At 37.3% G+C, this 25,189-nt stretch overlaps 1 protein-coding gene across 1 annotated transcript in view; it reads right to left on the bottom strand.

The window, feature by feature from the left end:
- Positions 1-326: 326 nt before the first annotated feature.
- Positions 327-25,189, bottom strand: part of LOC308668524 (vomeronasal type-2 receptor 1-like) — a gene marked incomplete at both ends in the record, with an annotated part of 31,532 nt that continues 6,669 nt past the window's right edge. Inside the window, 5 exons of the mRNA XM_081328527.1 lie at positions 327-1,312; positions 3,467-3,590; positions 4,543-4,770; positions 12,557-13,426; positions 14,079-14,370. Of these exons, the coding sequence (XP_081184653.1) occupies positions 327-1,312; positions 3,467-3,590; positions 4,543-4,770; positions 12,557-13,426; positions 14,079-14,370 (2,500 nt within the window). The remainder of the gene's footprint in view (positions 1,313-3,466; positions 3,591-4,542; positions 4,771-12,556; positions 13,427-14,078; positions 14,371-25,189) is intronic.

Consider the following 25,189-nt stretch of genomic DNA (forward strand, 5'->3'; position numbering starts at 1 on the left):
GTGAACTTCAATTCACAAAATGATTCCTTGTTTTCTCGTTCCCCCTCTGTCACTACCACCCCAAAGAGCCCTACAACAGTGTTGACCCATTGATCAAAAATTGTGGAGCTAGAATGGAATGGACAAATCAGCCTCAGTTGTGCAAGCAGAAATTAGAAGTTGCATAGGATTTGATCCAGGCTAAATATGAAGGAAAATACAAAATTGCCTTCAAAGTTCCAGATTACTTTCTCTGCAAGCAATTAAATATGCTTTATGTATGCTATTCCCCGGGAAGCCACTTTGACATGGGCCAGATGATATGGGCTGACAGGAGCTACAAAGTCCTAATCCTCAAGAACTGTGGAAACTGTGTTAATTTCACTAGCGCAAGAGGCAGAGGTTGGTGGGGCACTCTTATCATTAGTGACAGCTCTGCCACCCACAATTTCTTCTGTATTTCTGGCAGGCTTTAACAAAATAATATAACATTTGGGCACAAATATGCACCCTAGCAAACCAAAGCTGGAGGCCAGAATTGCAAATATCTCCACAGCTACTTTGAATTTTCCTCTTGTGCTTAAATAAGCAGGAACAAAGGATATCCAGACAATGAAGAAAACCAGCATTCCAAATGTAACAAACTTGGCTTCATTGAAGTTATTGGGAAGCTTCCGGGCCACAAAAGCAGTGAGAAAGCACTGGATGGCGAGAAACACATCAAACCCAAACATAATGCACAAGTACATTATTGAACCTTCATTGCATTCAAAAATAATTTTCAGGATAGTGAACTGGGTGTTTTTAAGCATACTGGGAGGGCTATAATAAAGATAAGCAGTACAGATGCCCACTTCAGCTAGAACAGAGACAACTACCACCACTTTTTGGAAAATTGGCCCAACTGACATCCGGGCTTTCTCAGCCACTTTTGAATTTCTGGCCAAATGAGTCAGAAAGAGCATCACTGTCTTTCCTAAAACACAAGACAGGCAAAGAGAAAAAGCCAAGGCCAAGGACACTTGGCGAGATTGGCATGACCAATCTTCTGGCTTCCCTACGAAGAGAACAGAAGTCAACAAGGTTGCAATGAGAGAAAACTGGATGAGGAAGCTGAGCTCACGGTCATTGGCTTTCACCAGAGGAGTTTTCCTGAACTTGATATAGACTCCAGTCACAGCCAGAACGACACATGCACCAAATACAGAGAGGGCAATCAATGTCATTCCTAGAGCTTCTCCATAAGCCAAGAATTCCACTTCCTTATGCAGACATTTGCTTCTCTGTTTATTGGACCAATAATCTTCAGGGCATGCTGTACATTCCCTTGCATCTGGAGAAGAAATCATAACAATGGTAGTTGGAAAGTGCTACATGATTACTTTTATGCCAAAGCTTTAAAAAGTGAAGTCAGTCCTAGATATATAAAATAGCTTTCCCCAAACATTCTCCAATTAAGTTAGACTACTGGCCTCATTACTCCCTAACCATGAAGTCTTCTCTGGCTTCCACTTGTCAGAACATATATGGAGGGCATCAAATTAAAGAAAGACAATTTGAAGAATAATTTAAAAGTGCTCTGAATAATTGCATAGCCCATTTCCATCATTACAGATACCTATGTATCAATGATTAAGTAGACATTTTCCAGAACATAGCACTTAGAGGCAGACCTGAGGGTCAGTATTACTGTTGTTCTGGAAATTAAATATAATCCAGATTAGGGATAACCATCACAAGTAGCCAGAATCCAGCATAATTTATATCCACAATAACTCTGGATTCTTAATTAAAGATGTTAATGATTAAAGATATTAAGAAGAGATTGGACAACTATTTGTCTGAAATGCTATAGGGTCTGCTGTTAGAGCAGGGGGTTGGGCTACAAGACCTCCAAAGTCCCTTACAACTCTATTATTCTGTTGTGATATCCTAGATTATAGATTAAATTGAACATATAAAGGGTCCAGTTTGGTATACTTGACTAAGACTGTGAAGACTCTAGTTCAAATCTCTTGTCTATCCAGACCTTCGTGAGAAGTCTTGCAATCAGTTCCCATCTCTCAGGCCAGCCTGGCCAAATTCACAAAATTTTGTGAAAAGAAAATTGAAATAGGAAAATTTATATGCCACCATGAACTATCTCAGACATGTCAAACACAAGGCCCAGGGGCCGGATCCGGCCCGCGAAGTGGTTTCATGTGGCCCACGAAGCCATCCTGGAAACAGTGAGGGAACGGCCCCCACTGCCTTGGCCCTGGCCCAGGGACCCTCATTCTGCCAGAGACCCTCAGATCTGTCCCACTCCTGCCCAGGCCCCCATAGGCACCCTTGATGCGAACGATGTAGAGCTGGCCACGCCCACCCAGTAGGCCATACACACTCTAGCCACGCCCACCCAGTAGGCCACGCCCACCCAGGCCATGCCCACCCGGCCCCCTGAGGGCAACCGCAATGCTGATGCGGCCCTCAATGAAATTGAGTTTGACACCCCTGAACTATCTGAAGAAAGGATGGATTTAAAAGGAGGATAAAAAAGGGGAGGGAAATGTACAAAATTTTAATAATAATAGCTTTTTAAGTTTCCGTATCTGTTTGAACATTTCATGTAAACTATACTGAATTCCCAATTTCAAGTGGAAGAAATAATTCAGTAAACACATAGTGACAAAGATCTGGAGTGAGGTTTTGATAACTGATAACAAGACAATTGCAACTTTCAATTATTTCAGTAATTAATGTAAGGCCTTTTGATGAATTAGGGGACATATTTTAAAGTATCAGGGGGCATATTCTAAAGTATTAATTTAAATAGTTTCAGAATTATTTTGTCCTAAGTGTGAGAAAATAAATCTGTTTACTTCAAAATGATGCCTCCTACAGACAATGTGCACATTGTCTAAAACACAAGAATATTAGGAAAGGACTCTACTTATTAATTTAATTGTTAAATTAATACTTTTAACTTCATGTATATTCAGTTAATTACAACATTTAATTTATTCCTACTATGGATTACTTAGGTTTTCGGTAACTGTAAGATAGTTCTATTTTTCTAAGTAGTATATGATGTCATATCATTATGTGGTCAAGAATACACTGGAGGAGGGATTTGGGTGTATTCCTATTTTAGGATTTGCACTTAAAACATTTTAAGATTAGGCTAACATAACCCCTAAATATTTAGATCTGACCTTAATGAAAAGGAGATTTCAACTAGTTTTGAAGTCCCAAGACCTGCTTTGAAGGTTGAAGCAGGTTTGACAAGATCAAAATGAATTGAAACAGGATAGTCCAAGGTCACAACATTTTTCCTTGAAATATTTTGCAAATCTCTAACACACACTACATTTTCATGTGTTTCCTACTTCAAACTACTATGAAACCATGCTTTCAGTTTTCAGTAATCACAATCAGATCCCCAAGCACATTTTTCCTGTTTCTACTGTGGGGTTGCTTCCTATTAGTTCAAGTGATGTGTTCATACCTGTATGATTACTGTACTGTCCTTCTGCACACCGTATACAATCGTAACAGCATGAAGGTTTCCCCTGCAAAATTCCCTTTCGATATCCAGGTTGGCAATTATTATTGCATGCAGAGCGTGGTCGCTGAAAGCATAGAAGAGGCATTATATTTCTTATAAAATGAAGCTGTGTTTGAACCTGAAATAAAGTCCACTTTTTGCAATGCCTGTACTAGAAAATTATGGCTCCATCTAAATCTCAAGTAGGACCTCAAGAGACTCTCATCAAAACTGTGATCTCAGAAGTGGAATTGCGCAATGGAAATATGCAACCAACAAGGACTGAAACAACAGTATGTGCAACATGGAACTAGAAAGTAAATGCTGATAAGAATAAGTCTGTTTTCTAATGAAGCAACATGCTAGTAAGCATGATGACAGAACATCTATGATAAAATAAGGCATTGTTGTTATTAATAGTAACAATGGGAGGGAAGAAATAAGGAATCTGATTAGAACTATAGAATTAGGCATGAAATAACTATTTTCTTTATCACCTTTTCAACGTGCTTCCTTGGGTAATAGTAATGAGTTTTCTATAACTGTATTATTTCTGCCATGATGCTCACAAAACTCTGCCCTTTATATCTTTATTATTCCTGTAGGCATTAGTAATACTTTTCCACAGGAACTGAGGTTTTTCCTGAATCCAAAGCAGGGTGAGTGACTATCCACTTCAGTTACCCAATGCGTTAATCCAAGTAATGTCTATTTCTTTTTCCTTCAGAAATTAATATTTTCTGTAGAACTTTTGCTTCTCAAGCATCTTTATACTTAAGAGCAATTACCAACCCAGTATAAAATTTGCACCAGGTCACTGTGACATGAGATAACACTCTTTTGAGATATGTGTTGTCTATCTGTGTGGCAAATATGTGATTTTGTCATGCACATATATGAGGGCAAGCTATCAAAATTTTTATTTTAATTATACAGTTTCAAAATTTGAATATTCCATAGAAATCACAATACTGTGGATGTAGAAGTTTACAGTAAAACATTAAACTACAAATGGATCTGAAAAACTATTCACTTACTGATCGTGCTGGGTTGTTCCAAAATATTGACTCATTAAATACATGAAATTCTCTATCGCTCTCATTTGTCTGGTTAAATGTTCCAACTTTCACAAAGTTGATTGCTCCAGTTTCATTCATCTGCCAATTTAGTATGTCATATGGTGTATAGACATCCCCATTGGGATCAATGAATACATCCTCATCAAGAACTGTAAAATTCATCTTATTTTTCATGTAGTACATTAACTAGGAATCAACAAGAAAAGATTACAATACAATGCAATATAATACAATGCAATGCAATGCAATAGATAGCTGTAATGCTGCCATATTTTTTTAAAAAGATGGTCCATAAATGTCAACTGGTATTCAACAGCCTATATATTTTATGGAAATTAGGCAGAGTAATTGGATCCAGCCATTGCAAAAGTTAATTTAAAGTGCTCAGTGTAAAACACTAATATAGTGTGTAAAAAACTGGATGGGGACTGCTTATTTGACATATAAAGAAGCATGTGAACCTTCCTTCCTTAGAGATTAGAAGCTCTATATTCTAGGCTGCCACTTTATCTTTAGTTATGCCTTTCTGAAAGGTGAGTTTTAACAATTGTTATTTATTTTTGACTTGCTTGCTTGATCAATTTCTCCAGCCACTATTTGTGCAAAACTCTAGGCAGTTTACAAGGATTAAAACATTATAAAACAATCCAGTATAAACAATAGTTTAAAATAATGTAGACATAGCCATGCCAGGGGAAAAAACACAACCATTCATAAAGACCGATGCAAATTAAGTAGTCAGTTCATTTTACACCCTGGCCCACTGCCTGAGGAAAAAGATCTTTAAACCTTTTTTAAAAGGGCAGCAGGGTCAAGGGTGGATGAATCTCCAAGGGAATGTTATTTCAGAAGACAGATGTCACAACAAAGAAGACAGTCTCCTGGGTTTGCAAAGATGATAATATTCAACATATAGGACCCAAAGAATGCCAAACTTATTTAATCATATTGAATGGATAGACACAATCTGGTGTTAGATGATCACACAGATGTCCAAACCCTTATACTAACACAGTTGTGTAGCAAGGATGTTATATGGGAATACCAAACAGGACCATCACTACATGTTATTGCATTTAAGTTATGTATTTATTTACAAAAAAATAAAGAACAGCTAATTCTCAATGATTCTGGGCAATTTACCACATTCTGGACTAACTATACCTTTAAAGTGGTCTTCAAAGGCAGACCCATGTAGAACACGTGTGTGAGATAAAAAGGTTTATCATGCTTGACTACACAAGAAGGATACCCTTTCAAGACTACCCTTGAAAAATGTTTTATTTGATAAAAAACCAGTAGATAGATTGTTCAACAGTACTTATATAGAGAGATCTGAACCAGTTGAACAATTATTTATAGACCCACAATTTAGGATGTAAAACCATTAAACAGCTTAGGATCTTATTATCTGAAGACCTCCTTTCCATTATCAACTGTCCATTTGTTATGATATGCAAGAAAGCCATTTAGAAGATCCTTCCACTGTGGTTTAAAGGATTGAAATTTATATCACGTTACAATTTCAAAGAAACTTTTATAAAATAACATATGGTTGGTATATGACACCAGAAAAAATTCATAGAATATAGAAAGGTACTTCAGATTTATGTTGGAAGTGTAGAAAACATGATATCATACTGGGCGGCCTTGCAAAAAAGTTAAACAAATCTGAGTTCAAATACATACAGTAATACAAAGAATTTTAAAGATATGCTTTCAATGGAAACTAGAGCTTTTCTTGCTGGGACTAATGGACAAATAACCAGAAAAGACTTGTGGACAATTGTTTTTGTAGGGGTTAACACAGCAAGATTATTATATCTTTACAGAAGACAACAAAGAATGGTTGGTGAAAATGACAGCATTTGCATAGATAGCAAAACTGATTTGTTTACTTTTGAAAAGACAATATCTACATTTGATAAAGGTAAAGGTTCCCCTGCACATGTGTGCTAGTAGTTTTCAACTCTAGGGCCCGGTGCTCATCTCTGTTCCAAAGCCGAAGAGCCAGTGCTTTTTTGAGGACGTCTCCGTGGTCATGTGGCCAGCATGACTAGACGCCAAAGGCGCACGGAAGGCTGTTACCTTCCCACCGTAGTGGTCCCTATTTTTCTACTTGCATTTTTACGTACTTTCGAACTGCTAGGTTGGCAGAAGCTGGGACGAGTAACAGGTGCTCACTCTGTTACGTGGCACTCGGGATTCGACCCACCAAACTGCCGACCATTTGATTGACAAGCTCAGCGTCCTAACCCACTGAGCCATCGTGTCTCTTCTACATTTGTTAGTGACTGGATATTTCGCTGAAAACAGGAAGCTGTACTTGGAATGTATGCATGTGATGATTAGAAAGATCATCAAAGATGGAAAGAAGGGAGCTATTATGTAATCTCAGAGAGAGAGGACAAAATATGAATGCATTTATAACTGCTATAAGAAACACTATTCTTTATCTTGTATATAGATATATTGTCTTTTTTCTATCTCTCCTTTCTCTTTCATTTCCTTATTCTTTTCTCCCTTTTCTTTTCTTTAATTTTCTTTTTCCCCTGTATTACAGGATTTTTTTTTCTGTAAAATTTCTTTAATAAAAATAATAATGAAAAAAGAAGATGCTTCTAGGGTCAGTGGCTTATCTATTTATTTTGCAGAAGTAAACAGAGTTCCTTTCAGGCTAAAGAATGTACTGCCTTTTGAGTTTCTCTCTTTCAGAGTTAAGAAAATCTGTTAAAATACATCTTATTAGATTATTTTAGTTGTTTTTGCTAGCTGCGAAATCGTGTCCGACCCATCGCGAACCCATGGACAACATTCCTCCAGACCTTCCTGTCCTCTACCATCTTCTGGAGTCCATTTAAGCTCATGCCTACTGCTTCAGTGACTCCATCCAGCCACCTCATTCTCTGTCGTCCCCTTCTTCTCTTGCCCTCAATCTTTCCCAGCATTAGGCTTTTCTCCAGTGAGTCCTTCCTTCTCATTAGGTGGCCAAAGTATTTGAGTTTCAACTTCAGGATCTGGCCTTCTAAAGAGCAGTCAGGGTTGATCTCCTCTAGGACTGACCAGTTTGATCACCTTGCAGTCCAAGGGACTCGCAGGAGTCTTCTCCAGCACCATAGTTCAAAGGCCTCAATTCTTTGGCGCTCAGCCTTTCATGGTCCAACTTTCACTGCCATACATTGCAACTTGGAAGACCATAGCCTTGACTATACACACTTTTGTTGACAGGGTGATGTCTCTGCTTTTTAGTGTGCTGTTTAGATTTGCCATGGCTTTCCTCCCAAGGAGCAAGCGTCTTTTAATTTCTTGACTACAGTCCCCATCTGCAGTGATCTTGGAGCCCAGGAAAATAAAATCTGTCACTACCTCCATTTCTTCCCCATCTATTTGCCAGGAATTGAGAGGGCCGGATGCCATGATCTTGGTTTTCTTAATGTTAAGTTTCAACCCAAGTTTTGCACTCTCCTCCTTCACCCGCAACAAGAGGCTCGTTAGTTCTTCTTCACTTTCTGCCATTAGAGTGGTATCATCTGCATATCTTAGGTTGTTGATATTTCTTCCAGCAGTCTTAATTCCAACTTTTGATTCATCTAGCCCTGCCTTTCTCATGATGTGCTCTGCATATAAGTTAAATAGGCAGGGCGACAGTATACAGCCTTGCCGGACTCCTTTCCCAATTTTGAACCAATCAGTGGTTCTGTGTCCAGTTCTCACTGTTGCTTCTTGACCCTCATATAGGTTTCTCAAGAGACAAATAACATGGTCTGGTACTCCCATCTCTTTAAGAACTTGCCACAGTTTGTTGTGATCCACACAATCAAAGCCTTTAGCATAGTCAATGAAGCAGAAGTAGATGCTTTTCTGGAACTCTCTAGCTTTCTCCATGATCCAGTGTATGTTGGCAGTTTGATCTCTAGTTCCTCTGCCTCTTCGAAATCCTGCCTGTACTTCTGGTAGTTCTTGATCCACATATTGCTGGAGTCTAGCTTGTAGGATTTTAAGCATAACTTTACTAGCATGTGAAATGAGTGCAATGGTGCGATAGTTTGAACATTCTTTGGCACTGCTTTCTTTGGAATTGGAATGTAAACTGATCTTTTCCAATCCTGTGGTCACTGTTGAGTTTATTATTTTATTAGTTATTTATTAAATGTAACCTCTGGTTCAAACTTTTCATATATTTTGTTTTTATATATAGTTAGTCAAATTGGTGGGAGCCATAGGCAAAAACATATTAATATTGCTCTTGTGCAATTCTATTTTGGGGGAGGGATATCACCCTTCATGTTGTTCCCTCTTGTCAGCTATATTCTGCCCAGCTGGTGTACTATTTATGATATTATTTTGTGGTGTTTGATGTGTACTTATTCAAGCAATATATAAAGCTTTCTTTAAAAATATTATTCAGAAAGATGAAGTACTAGTAAATGCTGCTGCATGAATCTATAAGATTGACGTGTTTTTGCCATCTTAAATACAGGAGACATAATGCTGGAATGGACAGATGAGTTTTTCAAAGGAACTTAGTTGCTTTCTACTGAATATGACCTTGGACTTCCACTGCAGTAAATATCTTAACTGATTGGTATAATACCTAGATTTTTCCTTCTACCACGCCTGTAGAAGCTTATTGTTGAACTTGACCCTTTGTGCACAAAAATATGTGTATTAATCTGCTGTGCCTCCTGCTCTGAAGAATAGGAAACTGTCTTATGATGCTAGAACTAAAAGAATAAGGTTAGTTTCAAAATGGAATATCCATGGAGATTCTCAGTCCTTCAGGTCATGGTTGTTCCAAAGGTGCTTTTTCAAAAGGCAACTGGACTTTCTTTGTTTTTCCTTGAAGACATTTCACTTCTCCTCCAAAAAGCTTCTTCAGTTCTGACTGAATGGTGGGGAATGGAAGGATTTATTCATATGTTTGCAGAAATATATGAAAACCTCAGGAGGATTTTCAACCAACACAACATACATGCACACTTTAAATCCAATACATTGAGGCAGACGTTTGTCCACCCCATGGATAAAACACCCTGACACAAACTGAGCATTGTGATATATGCAGTACAATGCAGTGAGACATGTGCAGATCTGTACATTGGAGAAACAAAACAACCACTTCACAAATGCATGGTACAACATAGGAGAACAGACCCATCAGCACAGTCCATCTGCATTTGGAAGACAAAGGTCACTCTTTTGAAGTCCACATTCTGGACAGAGAGGACCACTGGTTTGAAAGAGGGGTCAAAGAGGCCATCTACATTAAAACTTAACAGCCCTCTCTCAACAGAAGGGGAGAGACACAACACTACTTATATCCTGTTTAAAACACTGTTCTTCAGCAGTTCCAAAAAGGTTCCACACCCATTTGCACTATTTAGGTGACCCTGAGGACACAGATAAACCTCCAAGTGTCCTCAACAAAAATGCTAACAACCAGATGACTGTAAGGAATATAGATCCTTCTATTCTCCACCATTCAGTTAGAACTGAAGAAGCTTCTTGGATGAGAAGCAAAATGTCTTCAAGAAAAACCAAGAAAGTACAGTTGTCTTTTGAAAAAGCACCTTTGGGTTTCCAAAATGGAAGTCTTCAAAATAGCAATAGCACTTAGACTTGTATACCATTTCATAGTGCTTCACAGCTCTCTCTAAGCAGTTTACAGAGTCAGCTTATTGCCCTTAACAATCTTGGTCCTCATTTTACCGACCTTGGAAGGATGGAAGGCTCAATCAACCTTGAGCCAGTCAGGATCAAACTCCTGGCAGTGGGCGGAGTTAGCCTGCAGTACTGCATTCTAATCATTGCACCACCATGGCTCTAGATGATAATGTAGATTATATTCAGGAGCAATATTCTGTTCCAGAAATTCTCCTTTATGAATTGTGATGATCGATATTCTTAAGAAAGTATGTGAATGTATGGATACAAGCACAAGAATTACATCCACAATGCACAGGACTTCCCAGTAATTATTTCAGGTTAGGGAAATGGTCAAAATGTACTTTGATGTTCGTGTCTTCTGATTTGTATGCACTTTTGAATGACCATCCTTGGCTTTCAATAGGCAGTGGGATATATTCCTTACCATTTTGTGATTGTATTTAAAATCTGTGTATTGCACATTAATTTAGTGTGTGTGTGCATGTGTGCATGTGTACATGCATGCTTTCAAATCAATTTTGCCTCTTGGCAACTGCGTAGGTAAGTCCATGCAGTTTTCTTAATTGCATTTTCACAAGTGCTTTGGCTTTAATTTCTTCTTAGGTCTGAGAGAGAGAGGCTGAGCCAAAATCACCCAGCTGGGGAGGGTGCCTAAGGTGGGAAAGGAATGCACAGCCTCCTGATTTTTAGCCAGCTGCCCTAAAACTACACAAAACTGGCTCTTTTAAATTTAACCATCTTTTATAACTGCAAAAATACAGGATTGAAAGCCATTAACAACAACTTCTCCCACCCCAGTGTTTATATGTGTATGTGTGGAAATGTCCTACAATACAGATGCATTGATGGGAAACATGTCCCATATGAAAAAAATTGTGGCCCATTTCCTCATACATGTTATTTACAATGTCCCTTCAATATCAGCCCCTATAGTTGCTCACCATCCTAATAAGTGACTCCACACTAAAACAGAATTTAAGTCATATTCAAGAATGTAGATTTAGTTTGGCTGTTTATTTTGGGTAGCTTGGTTATTATAAGTGAAAGTAAACCTCATAAGGCCTCAGTAGAAGGAGTAAAATGCAGTTACATGGGTAAAAATCTGGTCCTAAATTCTTGTTCTATTGTTGTTGCAGGACCATCTTGACAGTCTAAAACACAAGAATACTGGCAACAAGCTGAAATTACATCATGTTTCATCATGAAAATGTCCTGGGACAATCGATTGATAGGTTTGGATACAACTGCAATGGAACTATGTCCAAGAGACAGCTCTGTGGATTTCAGGCAAGTCCTCATAGCAATAATTAAAACAAGTTTTTTTTCAAACTTAGCAACTTTGTGGAATTAAAATCCATACTTCTTAATAAGCACTGATCTAAACAGACTGCAAAGCCTCAATAGATATAACAATTGTTGTTGAACAGGGAAGTTCAAAGGGGTGAAAGAAAACTTACAACATTTCTATTTAGTGAAAGACAAATTCAGACATGTGATGCAATATGTACCATGTTTTCCCCAAAATAAGACCGGGTCTTATATTAATTTTTGTTCCAAAAGATGCGTTAAGGCTTATTTTCTGGTTAGGTCTTATTTTCAGGGAAATACAGTACTAAATGCATCCATCTGGCTGACGATTTTACCTGGGGCTTATTTTTGGGGTAGGGCTCATATTATGAACGTCCTGAAAAATCATTCTAGGGCTTTTTTCTGGTTGGGTCTTATTTTCAGGGAAACACAGTAGTAAAAAGGAAAGATGTACCCATACAGTTTTTGCTAAGGATTTTAATAACATTTTCCTTTCATTTTCAACACTACTTGAGATAGTCAGGAGAGGATTTTGTTTTCATTGTGGTGACTTGGCTCTGAAATTACTTCAGAAATGTTCACCTGGTCTCTTACTACCAGTTTTGAGATAGGCAATTTTATCTAGGTAAGATATTTCAAGATCTGGAATCATTACCCCTTGAAACAACACATTTCATTTGTTCACAGTGGCATCCATGTCTGCTGTGAAGTTTATCAAAATAACAAAAACAACACTGTACTGCAAGTTCTACCTGTTTTGAGGGTACATGCAACATCATGACATGTGTAGGAAAGGGATGGAGTTTGTATTGGGACCCCACAATGATGTTTTATTACCTCCTACCTTTTTCCCATCTTCAGTGAAAGAAAATAAACTATTCTTTTTATGACATTGAGTAAGAACCGGCTGAAAAAACACAGGAGAATTTTACTGCACAGCACAAAAACATTTACTATATGTGGGATCTGGAATCATTATTCCCAAATTTATACTTACCTGCCAAGGTTCAAATTCATCTATAGTGGCACATTGATTCCCAGGAATAAAGGGTCCGTCACCAGTTTCACACATGCGCAATTGGTCGAGGCCATAAGCAACAGCATAAACTGCTTTGTAGACATTATACGTTATTCTAAGTTCTGAAACATCCAAATATGTATTATTAAGGTCTTCAAGTTTCTCTCTTCCCGTGCATAACGTATCTGAATAAAAATTGACAATGTTCTCATGACCAGTCACATTTTTCCGGTTGTCTGTATTATATGATATGTTCATACCAGGCCAGGTGCAGTTGAATGCTGACTGCCAAAATTCGATTGTCATATCATTTGAATCCTTATTTGGGTCTACTTGTAGAAGAAATTCCCGCAAGCCTGGAATTTCACCCCTTCGTATCCCAAAGCCAATTGCCCCACCAAGAAGTGGAAAATATTCAGGTCTAGCAACTAAGGCAGAAGTGACCCATGCCTCACTTGCTATCCATGTTATGCCAGTAACATTACTAATCATCAGCTCTTCAACTAGGGGATGAAAGTCAATATCAGAAGAGTAAACCACAATGACTGTAGCGTTGTTTTCTTTTACAATGTTAACAACAGTTTTGATCTTCTCCCTGTTATATATTTTAGGAATTGTTTCTGAGAAGGCAATGCAGGTATAGATGTTCTCAACGGCTTCTTTAAAAGCTTTGACGCCATATTTCCCATAATCATCATCGGCAGCAATGGTTCCAATCCATCTCCAGCCAAAATGGTGAACTAATTCGGCCATCCCCCGTGACTGTACCTTATCACTTGGAATAGTGCGGAGATAGGTTGGGAACTGATATTTATCAGAGAGAAGTGAGGAAGAGGAAGCATAACCAACCTATGAAAGGAATAAAGAGAAAGAATAAACAGTTTGCACAAGCTATCGCATGTGACCACAAGGGCCAGGAGGACTTGAGTTAAATTCTTAGCACATTTGATTCTATCAACCCAACTGTCATGGAAAGCTTCCTTGCTGGTTTTCTAGAAAGAGCAACTTTTCTAGAAATCCTTAGCTTAGGAATCAAGTCAGCATTTCTACTGAAAAGTGTCAGGTGAAAAGTCAGATGTAAGTGTAAGCGGTCATAAGTCACTTTTTTCACTGCTGTTTTAATTTCAAGTGGTCACTAAATGAATGGTTGTAAGTCGAGGATTACCTGTATGTTATTATGAACACTGCTAAAGGCTTTGCATATGACAGTGACAGGGATGTAACCAAGTTTGTGGCTGTTTATTCTCACCTCTTCAGCCAAATGTCTTTTAAACATTTGGAGCATAATTCCCATCATCCGTCAACAAGATTATTGAATTGGGATGGTGGGAACTGCAGTAAATATTGATAACATTTTCCCTGTAAAACTAATCACTTTCAGATTGTTCACAAAGTGAAGAGGTCTCGGCTGGTGTTGGAGAAGAAGAATTCCATCTATGATTTCAATGCTCCCCCACCAGACACATCCTCCTGACAAATAATGTTTATGCAATTATTATACCTGAGGGAAATAATAAAGCCCAAGGATTCTTGAGGAAGCAATGGAAAGAGTCGACCCACCAGCTCCAACAATTGCAGCTAAAGGAGCACCGGTACTGCATCGGAAGACAGGAGTTGTTTCATTTTGCCCGGTGAGGAATGACAAAGAATTCTCCACTGTCTTGGACATTGTAAAGCATGTGTCATAGATTTGATAGCCAAGAGTTATGTTTGGTAGAAGGTCTTCATTTTTATTAATATCATTGATGGCATGTATCATGGCTTTGACCCAACGGTAACCTCGAAAATTAAACCTGCAGAATACAAAAAGGTTGAATGCATGCAATCACTTCAGTATGTTAAGACAAAATGACGCCTTTCATATTTATCACATGTTATTCAGATAAACAGTATATTCAATGAAGAATCTTTTTTTTATATCTCAGGATAAGCAATCCACAATTCTGGGCGGCTTCCCTCCAGAGGCCTTTTGAAGTTTCCATAGGGCTGAGAGGGTTAACAAGAGAAATAGGTGCTTTAATATTTTCTTTCTCACTCTTGTGTGAAGATATCACCTCTACTAATTCAGGTAAAGGAGGGCAGATTGCAACTCCATAGCTCTATGGAACCCCTCAACTCATCTTGTTATTGCAGCCTTAACAGCTACCCTTATTGTGCTATCAAATATTGTGAGCCCAAAATTGTGATGTAGCTTGGTGTGGAAAACAGGCATTAATAAGCATACATCCAAAAAGAAGTTTAACACAGTTTAAAAACTTGAAAGTAATATATTTTTACAGCTTCCCCTAAACAATAAGGAAAAAAGTGATCTTGGTTTGCTGGCTTATCTTGTGATAAGCCAAGCTAGCAAACCATTTAGAATTTTGGTCACATCTGAGATATAGCACTGTTATTACTGTACAGCAGAGAGCCAAAACAGTAATTTTACAAAGTTTTCTAATACATCAGGTTTTATATTTGTATTCTATAATAACAATAACAACAAACAACAACAACAACAATAATAATAATAATAGATGGAAAACCAAAACTTTGCATGGACAGCATTTGAAAAACATTGAAAGAAAATGTGATAACAACTTGACATGGGCATGGCTTAAGATGGGAACCATCAAGAAAGAAATGGAAGGCTTAATACTGGCTGCTCAAGAACAAGCACTACAAACTAATGCCATGAAAGTGAAGATACAAAAATCTACTGACAATCCAAATTGCCGACTTTGCAACGACAAAGTTGAAACTGTTTCACATTTAATATGTGAGTGCAGCAAAATCACACAAACTGATTACAAAGCTAGACATGACCGAGTTGCTAAACTAATCCACTGGGCATTGTGTAAAAAATACAACTTGTCTGTGTCCAAAAAGTCGTGGGAACATAGGGTGGAAAAAATTGTCGAGAATGAGAAGGTGAAGATCTTGGGGGACTTTTGAATACAGACAGATCCCCATTTGGAACACAACATGCCAGATATCGCAGTTGTAGAGAACCAAAGCGTACAGCTGATTGATATCACTGTACCAGGAGATGCCAGAATCGAAGAAAAAGAACTGGAAAAAATTACGAAATACCGCAAACTGGCCATCAAAACTGTGTGATTATGGATAAAACGTGTAACAGTGATACCCATTGCAATCGGGGCACTGGGAACTATGTCCAAAAACTTTGCAAAATACATCAAGAAATTGCAGCTTCCTGCAATAACTCCAGCAAAGCTACAAAAAACTGTGCTACTCGGAACATCTTACATTTTAAAGAGATACCTGGTTGATACCTAGGATGCTGGCAGCAACCCATGTCAACCATTAGTGCCAGTCAATTTGAATGTTCAGTTGACTGAGGTTCATGTTTAATGAATAAAAGTTTTATAATAATAATAGTTTAGTCCAACCCCCTGCTCAGGAAGGAAACGCTATACCATTTCAGACAAATGGTTGTCCAGTCTCTTCTTAAAAACTTCCAGTGTTGGAGTATTCACAACTTCTGGAGGCAGGTTGTTACACTGATTAATTGTTCTAACTGTCAGAAAATTTCTCCTTAGTTCTAGGTTGCTTCTCTCTTTGATTAGTTTCCATCCATTGCGCTTATTGTCCTGCCTTCAGGTGCTTTGGAGAATAGCTTGACTCCCTCTTCTTTGTGGCAACTCCTGAGATATTGGAACACTGCTATCATGTCACCTCTCGTCCTTCTCTTCATTAAACTAGACATACCCAATTCCAGCAACCTTTCCTTGTATGTTTTAGCCTCCAGTCCACTGATCAAATTTGTTGCTCTTCTCTGTACTCTTTCTAGAGTCATCTTTTTTACATCTTTTTTATATTGTGGTGACCAAAACTGGATGCAGTATTCCAAGTGTAGCCTTACCAAGGCAAGTGGTATTAACCCTTCACGTGATCTTGGTTCTATCCCTCTGTTAATGTAGCCTACCACTGTGTTGGCTTTTTTGGCAGTTGCAGCAAGTGTGGGCTCATATTTAAGTAATTGTCCACTAGGATTCTGAGATCCTTGTCACAGTTACTACTACTGAGCAAGGTACCACCTATACTGTACCTGTGCATTTGATTTTTCTTGCCTAAATGTGGAGCCTTACTTTTTTCATCATTGAATTTCATTTTGTTAGATATCACCCAATGTTCAAGTCTGTCAAGTCTATTGCTTACCTTAACACATCTTCTTGCTCTATTTTTCTCATCAGAAATCTTATGCTGATGTGACAGACCATATCCAAGAATAGAATAGTATCTTGGATGTAATACTAGAAATGTTTGCCATGTAATGGAAATAAAATTGTACAATCTACCAAAACACGTTTACTGGCTCATAAACTGGCAACAAATAATACAGCCCAAGAATATCCTGCATTCTTCCCTCAAAAAGAAATAAAACACAAAATATACCTCTCTTTACAGATATATTTGAGAATGAGGATGCTCAAATTTCTGAATGTTTAAATGTGTCTACAGTTTTGATACTTGGGATGTATCATACAGATTTTCTAGCATTAAAAAAATTGAGTTCACAAAAACCTGTAACCCTGACATTGCAACACTGACACAATGCAGATCGCCCAATTTTTCCAGTCTGATCACTTTCAGAATTATGTTATCTTTGGCAGTGGGGGCAAGAAAATATAAATGGGGAAGAAGAAGAAGAAGAAGAAGAAGAAGAAGAAGAAGAAGAAGAAGAAGAAGAAGAAGAAGAAGAAGAAGAAGAAGAAGAAGAAGAAGAAGAAGAAGAAGCAGCTCCACATTTGTGTCTCTGCATATAAATTAGCATACAAAAATGCTTAAATAGTAAGGGTGGGGTTGGGAAAAAAGTGGTCCTCTTACAAGAAACATGGCAGGGTTTTTCTCCTCTAATGTCATATCAGCTGGTAGCATGTGCTTTGTCTTTCTGCCTCTAACCTCCCACATCTTAAAAACCCAGGAAAGTAATCTTAGATTATGGTTTCTTTCTAATTAAGGAAAACACAAAGGAAACTTAACTGTGTTGTTGCTCTTTGCACCTCTCATAAAGAGGTTTTCAGGTCAGGCTCAAAATGAGTGAGGGATATTTTTCCGCTGTTGACATGAGAATGCACAGCATTAAGTCACATTGTCAAAGCCACAGTCAACTTTTAAAATCATTGGGATGCATTACCAGAAATTGGTATAGCTGTGATGGAAGAAAAGGCCAAAATTGGGGCAGAAAATAATTATAAACATTATAAACATCATCACTATTATTTCCCCAATCATCTCCTTGGTATTACTATCATTAGGAGATGTTTCATATGCCTATATTGTACCATGGATATTTAAAGTCTCTGTTTGTATGCCACCATTAGTTTAATGGAATTAGTGACATATAAATTAAGTATCAGTACTATTGCTGATAGTGCTATCATCATCACCATCATCATCATCAGAACCAGTTTGGTGTAATGGTTAAGATGCTGGCCTAGAAACCAGGAGAGTATAAGTCCTTAAGTATGAAAGCTGGCTGGGTGATTTCATAAAGTACTGAAGGGGGGGGGAATCTGATAAATAAATAAACATCCTGCCCAGACTGATAATTCACAATTCCATAAGTCTTGTTTAAGAAAAGAAGAGGCAAAAACATGTCCCACTTTTGGAGGCTCAGCTACTCTTGCAAGGAGAGGCAAACATTTTGAGATATCATATAAATAAATAAATTTAACTAGAAGCAAAAAGCATACATAAATCTTTGGAAATATATAGTCAATTTAATTTTCCATCTGATATATTTTTAATAGTTTACAGTAAGGCTGGAAAATGCAAATTGTTACACAATCTGAAACCCAGGTGCTTTTAAATGGTTTCTATTTTTTTGCTAATTGGAATTGATTTGACGTTTTCAAATATTAATAAGCTGAATAATCTATTTTGGAAAAATCATACAGATAGTCCTTGATTTACAACCACAGTTAGGACCAGAATTTCCATTGCTAAGCAAGGCAGTTGCTAAGTTAGTCACAGGCAATTCTACAACCTTGTTTGCTGTGGAGGTTAATTAAATCACGGCAGTTATCCAGATGGTTGTTAAGCAAATCCATCTTCCCCCATTGACCTTGCTTGCCAGAAGCTCTTTGGGAAGGTCACAAACGGAAGTCACATCCCCCTGGAATACTTCAGTTGTTGTAAATACATGCTGGTTGCTAAGCAACCAGATTTTGATCATATGACTGTGGAAATTTTGTGATGGTCAAGGATCGATTGTAAGTCATTTTTTTTCCAAATAGTTGTAAGACAAGGATTAAGAGCCTTGGTGGAGCAGTGGGCTAATGCCTCCTTAAGTAACACCAGCTGCCTGCAATTAGTGCAGGTTCAAGTCCCACCAGGCTCAAGGTTGACTCAGCCTTCCATCCTTCCGAGGTAGGTAAAATGAGGACCCAGATTGTTGGGGGCAATAAGCTGACTTTGTAAAAATGCCGCTTGGGGGGGGGGCAAAAGCCCTAATAAGCAGGCATATACAAAGAATGAAGGCTATTGCTAAGCACATTGATTTGTGCTTTAAATTGTAAGCCGCCCTGAGTCTTTGGAGAAGGGCGGGATATAAATGGGATTAAAATAAATTTAAAAAAATTACCTGTAGTGTCTTTATTCATACACCCAGTATCATAAATGAATTGGGATTCTGTATACATTTTCCTTCCTGGGCTTTTTTATTTTGATAAGGAAAAGGATCAGAGGAACTGGGCAAATCCTAACATTGTACATAGATGCTTAACTTTCCTGCAGTTTCCTTCCCATATAAGTCGGACATGTTTGTTTGTTCTCTTTGAGATGATCAACCCTACTAATATCTGTACAGCCTTCTGTATTTTTTTAAAATACATAAATCTGCTTTTTCCCATGTTGTTCAAATGCACAAACGTTTACTGCCTTAGAAAAGTTGTGATGACTGCAGAATTAGCCTGTATAACAATCAGGCTAGTCTTGCAAATAGTGTTTGGTTTATTTTGTTTGATGTTTATCAATTTGAGGAAGTCTCCCAACCACAAATTCTCAAAAGTAGTCTAGGTAAAAGCCTACGTGGTGGAAAGAAAACTGAGAAACTGAAGGCAGAATGTGATGAAGTATTAGTCTACACTGCATTTTGGTTTGGACTGTAAAGCAAAAAATACTAATGAAAATATTTGGAGGGGATAAGCGATAAGTGAGGGGACACAGCAAAACTCTTGAGGGCTATTATGATGGCTTCATCTCCAGAGAAACAGCAGAATACAAACCAATAAACCAGTCTCTTAAATGCCCTAACAACTGCTCTGCTAGGTTAGACCAGACTGGGAATGAGAGGTCTGTATTTTGTATTTTGAAACTAGAAAGCTGAACTCTTGCTTGGAAATTAAAGCATGTACAATAAGTACAAGGGAAAGTCTCATGTGAAATTTCAAAGTTCATTCAAAGTGTCCAACTCTGAACAATACACATATTTGTTGCTGTTCACTGACAGAAAAAAAAGAAACATATAAACAACTCTAGCAATTACTCACCAATCAGAATATAATATAAATATAGAATACTGTCTTTTAATCTTTTTTACAAATAAATATTGCAACGTTCCTACTATTGTAGCAATAAAAGAACTTCAAAGTAAATAAAGATTAAATGAATATACAAAGAGTAAAGTTAGTGTCAGTATTATCTCAGTGGAAAGGCTCACACACCCAGACAGAGATTTTTTTTTCCTGGAGAATGTACGTATGTGTCTGGCAATATATACTGCTCAAAAAAATAAAGGGAACACAAGATAAGACATTCTACTATTAAATACAGCACATTGTGTTGTTTAAGTGTTCCCTTTATTTTTTTGAGCAGTATATTTCAAGATGTGATATTCTTTCCAGCCAGATTATCATGAGTGTTAAAAATAAAATGAATTTGCGAGAGCCTTCCATTATTTAAAGCACAATTATTTGTGGATTGCCTGCTATCCTGCACTTCTCAGGATAGCACAACGTGAAAAAATTCTGAGTGTGGAGGGGGAAGAGCAGATCACATTTCCACCTTTAATTATAAAACTTTGGCCAATGTTGGAAAATGAAATTCAAATTTGGGAAAGCTGTTAAAAATATAAGTATTTTTTTTAAAAAATACCAATATACTAATATTATATTGTAATGCTTCCATTAATGTTTTCTTAGGGCATTTTCACCTCACAAATGCCTATAAACACCTCTTGTCTTGCAGTAACGAAAATCTCCTCACCTCTACTTCATATAAAATAAATAAATTACCATGGTACAAGGTACACAAGCCGAGCTCATATTTCCAGTGCAGCTGGCTGACGGAAGCTAAAGAATTCTGAGCTGATATGAAAAAAAACACCATCATTTTTATGTAAAATCCACTGCGGACCACTAAAATGAATAAGCAGCAATGAGGACCTTTTGAAAGTTGAAATATTTCTATGACTGTGGCACCTGGAGGGAATGGGACTTATATTTTGTTCAATTTAAGCAGGAAGAATCAGGAACAGGTGAAACTCTAGTGATGGAAATGAGATAGTTCTTAATCCAGGACCTGGAAAGTGGAGTGAGGTAAGAGATAAAACTTTTGCTCACATGTTCCTCACAGTAGTGATGCAACTTCCCCATCTCACCCCACCCCAATTTCTAAGAAACTAAAGCAGGGCCCACAAAAAGCTAGCCAACACCATAAAAGTACACAAGTCAAGAATTGGTTCTGAAAAATGTGAAGTTCTTATCTGGAGGTAAAGTAGATGCAATTAGCTGTAGTCATGAATTACTAAGTTACATAAATAATTCTGAAGAGTAACTTGCAGATAGGGAGTGTGATTGGATTTCAGAAAAACTTTAATATGCTGTTTTCCAGCCAGTTCTGATGTGGACTGATCTCCTTCACACCAGTTCTTTGCCTGGAGAACAAATTGTTCATAGAGCATGTATAAGCCATGCTAAACTAAGGTGGAAGGATCCTCTCAAAAATTAACATTAGGAGTGCAAAATATAATCTTTAGTTTACCATAATTTTTGCAAAAGAATTTAACAATTTATTAGTATGATGATCTCTAATGCTAGACAAGATATTAATCAAGGAAGGAAAGATAGGTTGAGGAATTGCAATTTGCCAAAGAAATGGTTCTTTGACTTCACCCTTGGGGAGGCATCTCCCAGATATTTGGACAGGACCCACTCTTTTGAGGTTTTGGAAATCTCTTAAAACCCAGCTCTGTTTCTAGGGTCATATGAATGTGACTCATTGGCCAAGCTTCAGTTTTAGTTATTTTTTGTATTGTTCATTGTTCTAGTTGTTGTAGTCTTGTATTTGCAGGTTTAATTGTTTACTGCTTATGGATTTTGTAAAACCATCCAGAATTTTCTACAGTGGGCAGCTATATTGAATTAGACTAAATGAAGTGAGATTTTGTTACTAAGCCCTAATTTATAACCTACTTTTGAAAAAAGGGAAAAAGAAGTGTCCCAAAACAGTCAAAGATGATCTAGATTAATTACACTGGTTCAAATCTATGTATATTAATGTTGTGGAAACAGAACTAATCTCTGTTCACCTTGACAAATAACATGCTTGTAATAGAAGGAATAGCTCCATGTGGGATCTCTCAATCAAAATAGACAACATGGAGTCCACCTTTTTTCCCCCAACTACAGCTCCCATTTGTCATTGTCATTTCTCAAGGATGTTGTGAATATTTTAGCAGCTACCCTACTTTCTGTGACTGCAAAAACTGCATCTTGCAACATTTTCACAGAAAATCAGTAGTCCTAATATTACACTTGTGTTCCAAGTAAGCCAGGCATATAATTGACTTTATTAGGTGATGAACATTTGAATTTAGAAATCAGCAAGATAGTATAAGGCAAAGAGAAAAATGTTCACTTTGAAAATGATAATTCAGTATCAGAGAAGAGAATGTTAGGGGTGAATAGCATTGGTCCCAATCAAGAAACTTTTTGCTTACTCTATAACCTGTGATTAGCTAGCAGTCCAAGCTGCTAGAAACTCCAAAAGACAATGAAGTTAAGATAAATTGTGCCTGGTTCTGGGGAGGTTGTTTTTTTATTCCTGTTTGCTTGAATAAGCAAAGCCTAGTAGACCAAGTACTATTAAGGTTGTGCTTGAAACTTGTATGGTCTTCCTCTACCCATATACATGTGCTTCCTCTAGTCTCTTCTAGAAATTCTATTGAATGTCTGTTTTCATCCTTGTGGTTTGTATCAACTGCATCCATATATAAGATGTTTTGAAGCCAAAAATCAATTGGTTGTATGAAAGGAGGATTGGAGAAAGGAAGACAACCTTCTAATTAATTTAACAGAACAAGGAAGAATCTGGAGATTTGTAGAAGCTTGAGAGTAGAATTAAATTTTTTATCTCGAAACTAGAGACACAGATGCAAGGCTTGGTATCAATCAAAACTATTTTTAGAATACTGAGAGCAATTGTTTATTTTTCCTAGTTCTGAACCAAACAAGGTGTTCAGCCTATTTATGAAAAATAGTTTATGGGTTATTAAAACTAAAAAAGGCAATATTAGAAGCCCACAACTGCCATGAGCTGCTCAACACCATTGTACAGTTAGCCTGGTTATTTACACATAATTCCTAAATTTGTAAGACTTCCTTTACACAAAGCAAGTTTTTTAAACAGATTGAGATCACTTCCTTATTCTGTATGTGTTTCTGTCACACTGATATAGGGGATGATATATCATTTTTACATTATTTGTAATAGTTGCTTGATTTTTATCATATATCTATAAAAATAGGAGGAAAAAACCCTTCAAAAGTAAATTAGAGGGCAGAACCATTCATCTATGAGACCTATACTGGAATAACTTGCATATAAAGTTTATCTAAGTCACTTCAAAATAGGAGGATTGTTAGACTTTAAACTTGCCAGCAGGTTACAATTACACCAGGATTTCCTCTAAGGCAATCAAAGATACTACTTGTAAAAAATATTGCATGAAAACAGTGCTATCAAAACATTGTTCTAAGAAATCTTTTTTTTAAAAAAAATGTTATGTATATTTTTGCGGTTCTGCAAATGTTAGAAGAATGCCGAGGGAATTGCAGACAGTGCTATTTTCTCTAACCTTATGTGGCTAATTTGACACCCCCTAGTAAGTAAAGAAAGCAAGTAGTTCAATCTCTCAAGATGAAACTGTCAGCCCTAACTGCCTTTGCAAGTAGAAGATCCCAAAGTTGATGAAATTAATGAAAATTAACGAAAAACTTTCAGCTTAACAGAGTACTTGAGAATCCTATATCCTGTGAATGAAATTAAGATTGGCCAGGTAACTAGCCAGGTTCATATGATGCTGTATATCCTGCTCCTGACAGTAATCAACTAGATACTAAGTAAGACAGTAAAAGAACTTGAAGACAACTGTGGATGTTTAAGTTAGTTTTACCAAAAAAATCTAATTACATTATCCAGTTAACCGTACACCATGTCTGTCACCAAAATCTTTCTTCATTATAGCATCAGCTGGGTTTCTGGTAATACACTTACAATTTTATGGGCATGTATACAGTTTACAGAGTATTTCATAAAGCAGGCCAGTATAAACTGTTAAACGTTCTTCAAAAGTCAGTGAATACAATAACTGTTTATTTTCTTGTTTCTCTTTTCCATGGATTGTCTGCTGGTGAAAATTTGGCCACAGGTTGGGTAGAAACAACTCTATTTTCTAATTGTGCGTTCCCACTGTTTCCAGAAACATAGATTTTCATGAGGACATTTCCAATGATAGCTAGAAAGTTTATGTCTCAGTAACTATGAACTTTCATCAAAACTTAAGAATTATTTAATCAAAACAATGATAATTGCTCATGTTTATACAGAAGGGCTCTTCTCTGAGCATTAAGTGAGTCATAGCAATGAATTAGTCACTGGGTCTAGTTCAGGGGTATCAAACTGGCAGCCCACGGGCCGGTTTCATCATACCGAAGCCACGTTCCCCCCCCCCGGTTGCTGGCAGTGCAAAAAGAGTCGTGATATGTCACAACATGTCATGTGACGTGGTGAGTTTGACATCTGTGGTCTAGTTGATCTTCATCAATTTTGAATTCCTCAGCTGTTATTCCAGCCATTCCAGGTGCTTTGTCATTTTTCAGCTGCTTTATTACTATTTTTACTTCATCTCAACTTTCAAGGTGCAATTTTCTGAGGGTGGATAAACAGTGGATCCACTGGTAATCCCCACAGTTCTCCATAGTTGCAGTTACTAGAAGATTTATCTCCATCTTTGAAGTCATTGTACAAATATTCTATCATCATTATAAATAGCATTGGTTATTGACACTTAGGCATCTGAGACAGGCAAAGAGCATGTGGTGTTTGCTTAGACTTTTCCACTTTCAGCCACGCTGATTCAGTGTGTCTCATGATCTGCTTTTGGCCTATAATCTCATGGTTGAATTGTCTATATTGAGCATTATCAACAAGCTTGGCTTATTTACCTTGGTTTATCAAGTCTGTGGACCAGATGGAGCACTAACTCTACCTGCAGGAGAAACAATAGAATAGAATAGAATAGAATAGAATAGAATAGAATAGAATAGAATAGAATAGAATAGAATAGAATAGAATAGAATAGAATAGAATAGAATAGAATAGAAT

The sequence above is a fragment of the Vipera berus genome (assembly GCF_964194415.1).
Source record: "Vipera berus genome assembly, chromosome: 5".
Classification (NCBI taxonomy): Eukaryota; Metazoa; Chordata; class Lepidosauria; order Squamata; family Viperidae; genus Vipera; species Vipera berus.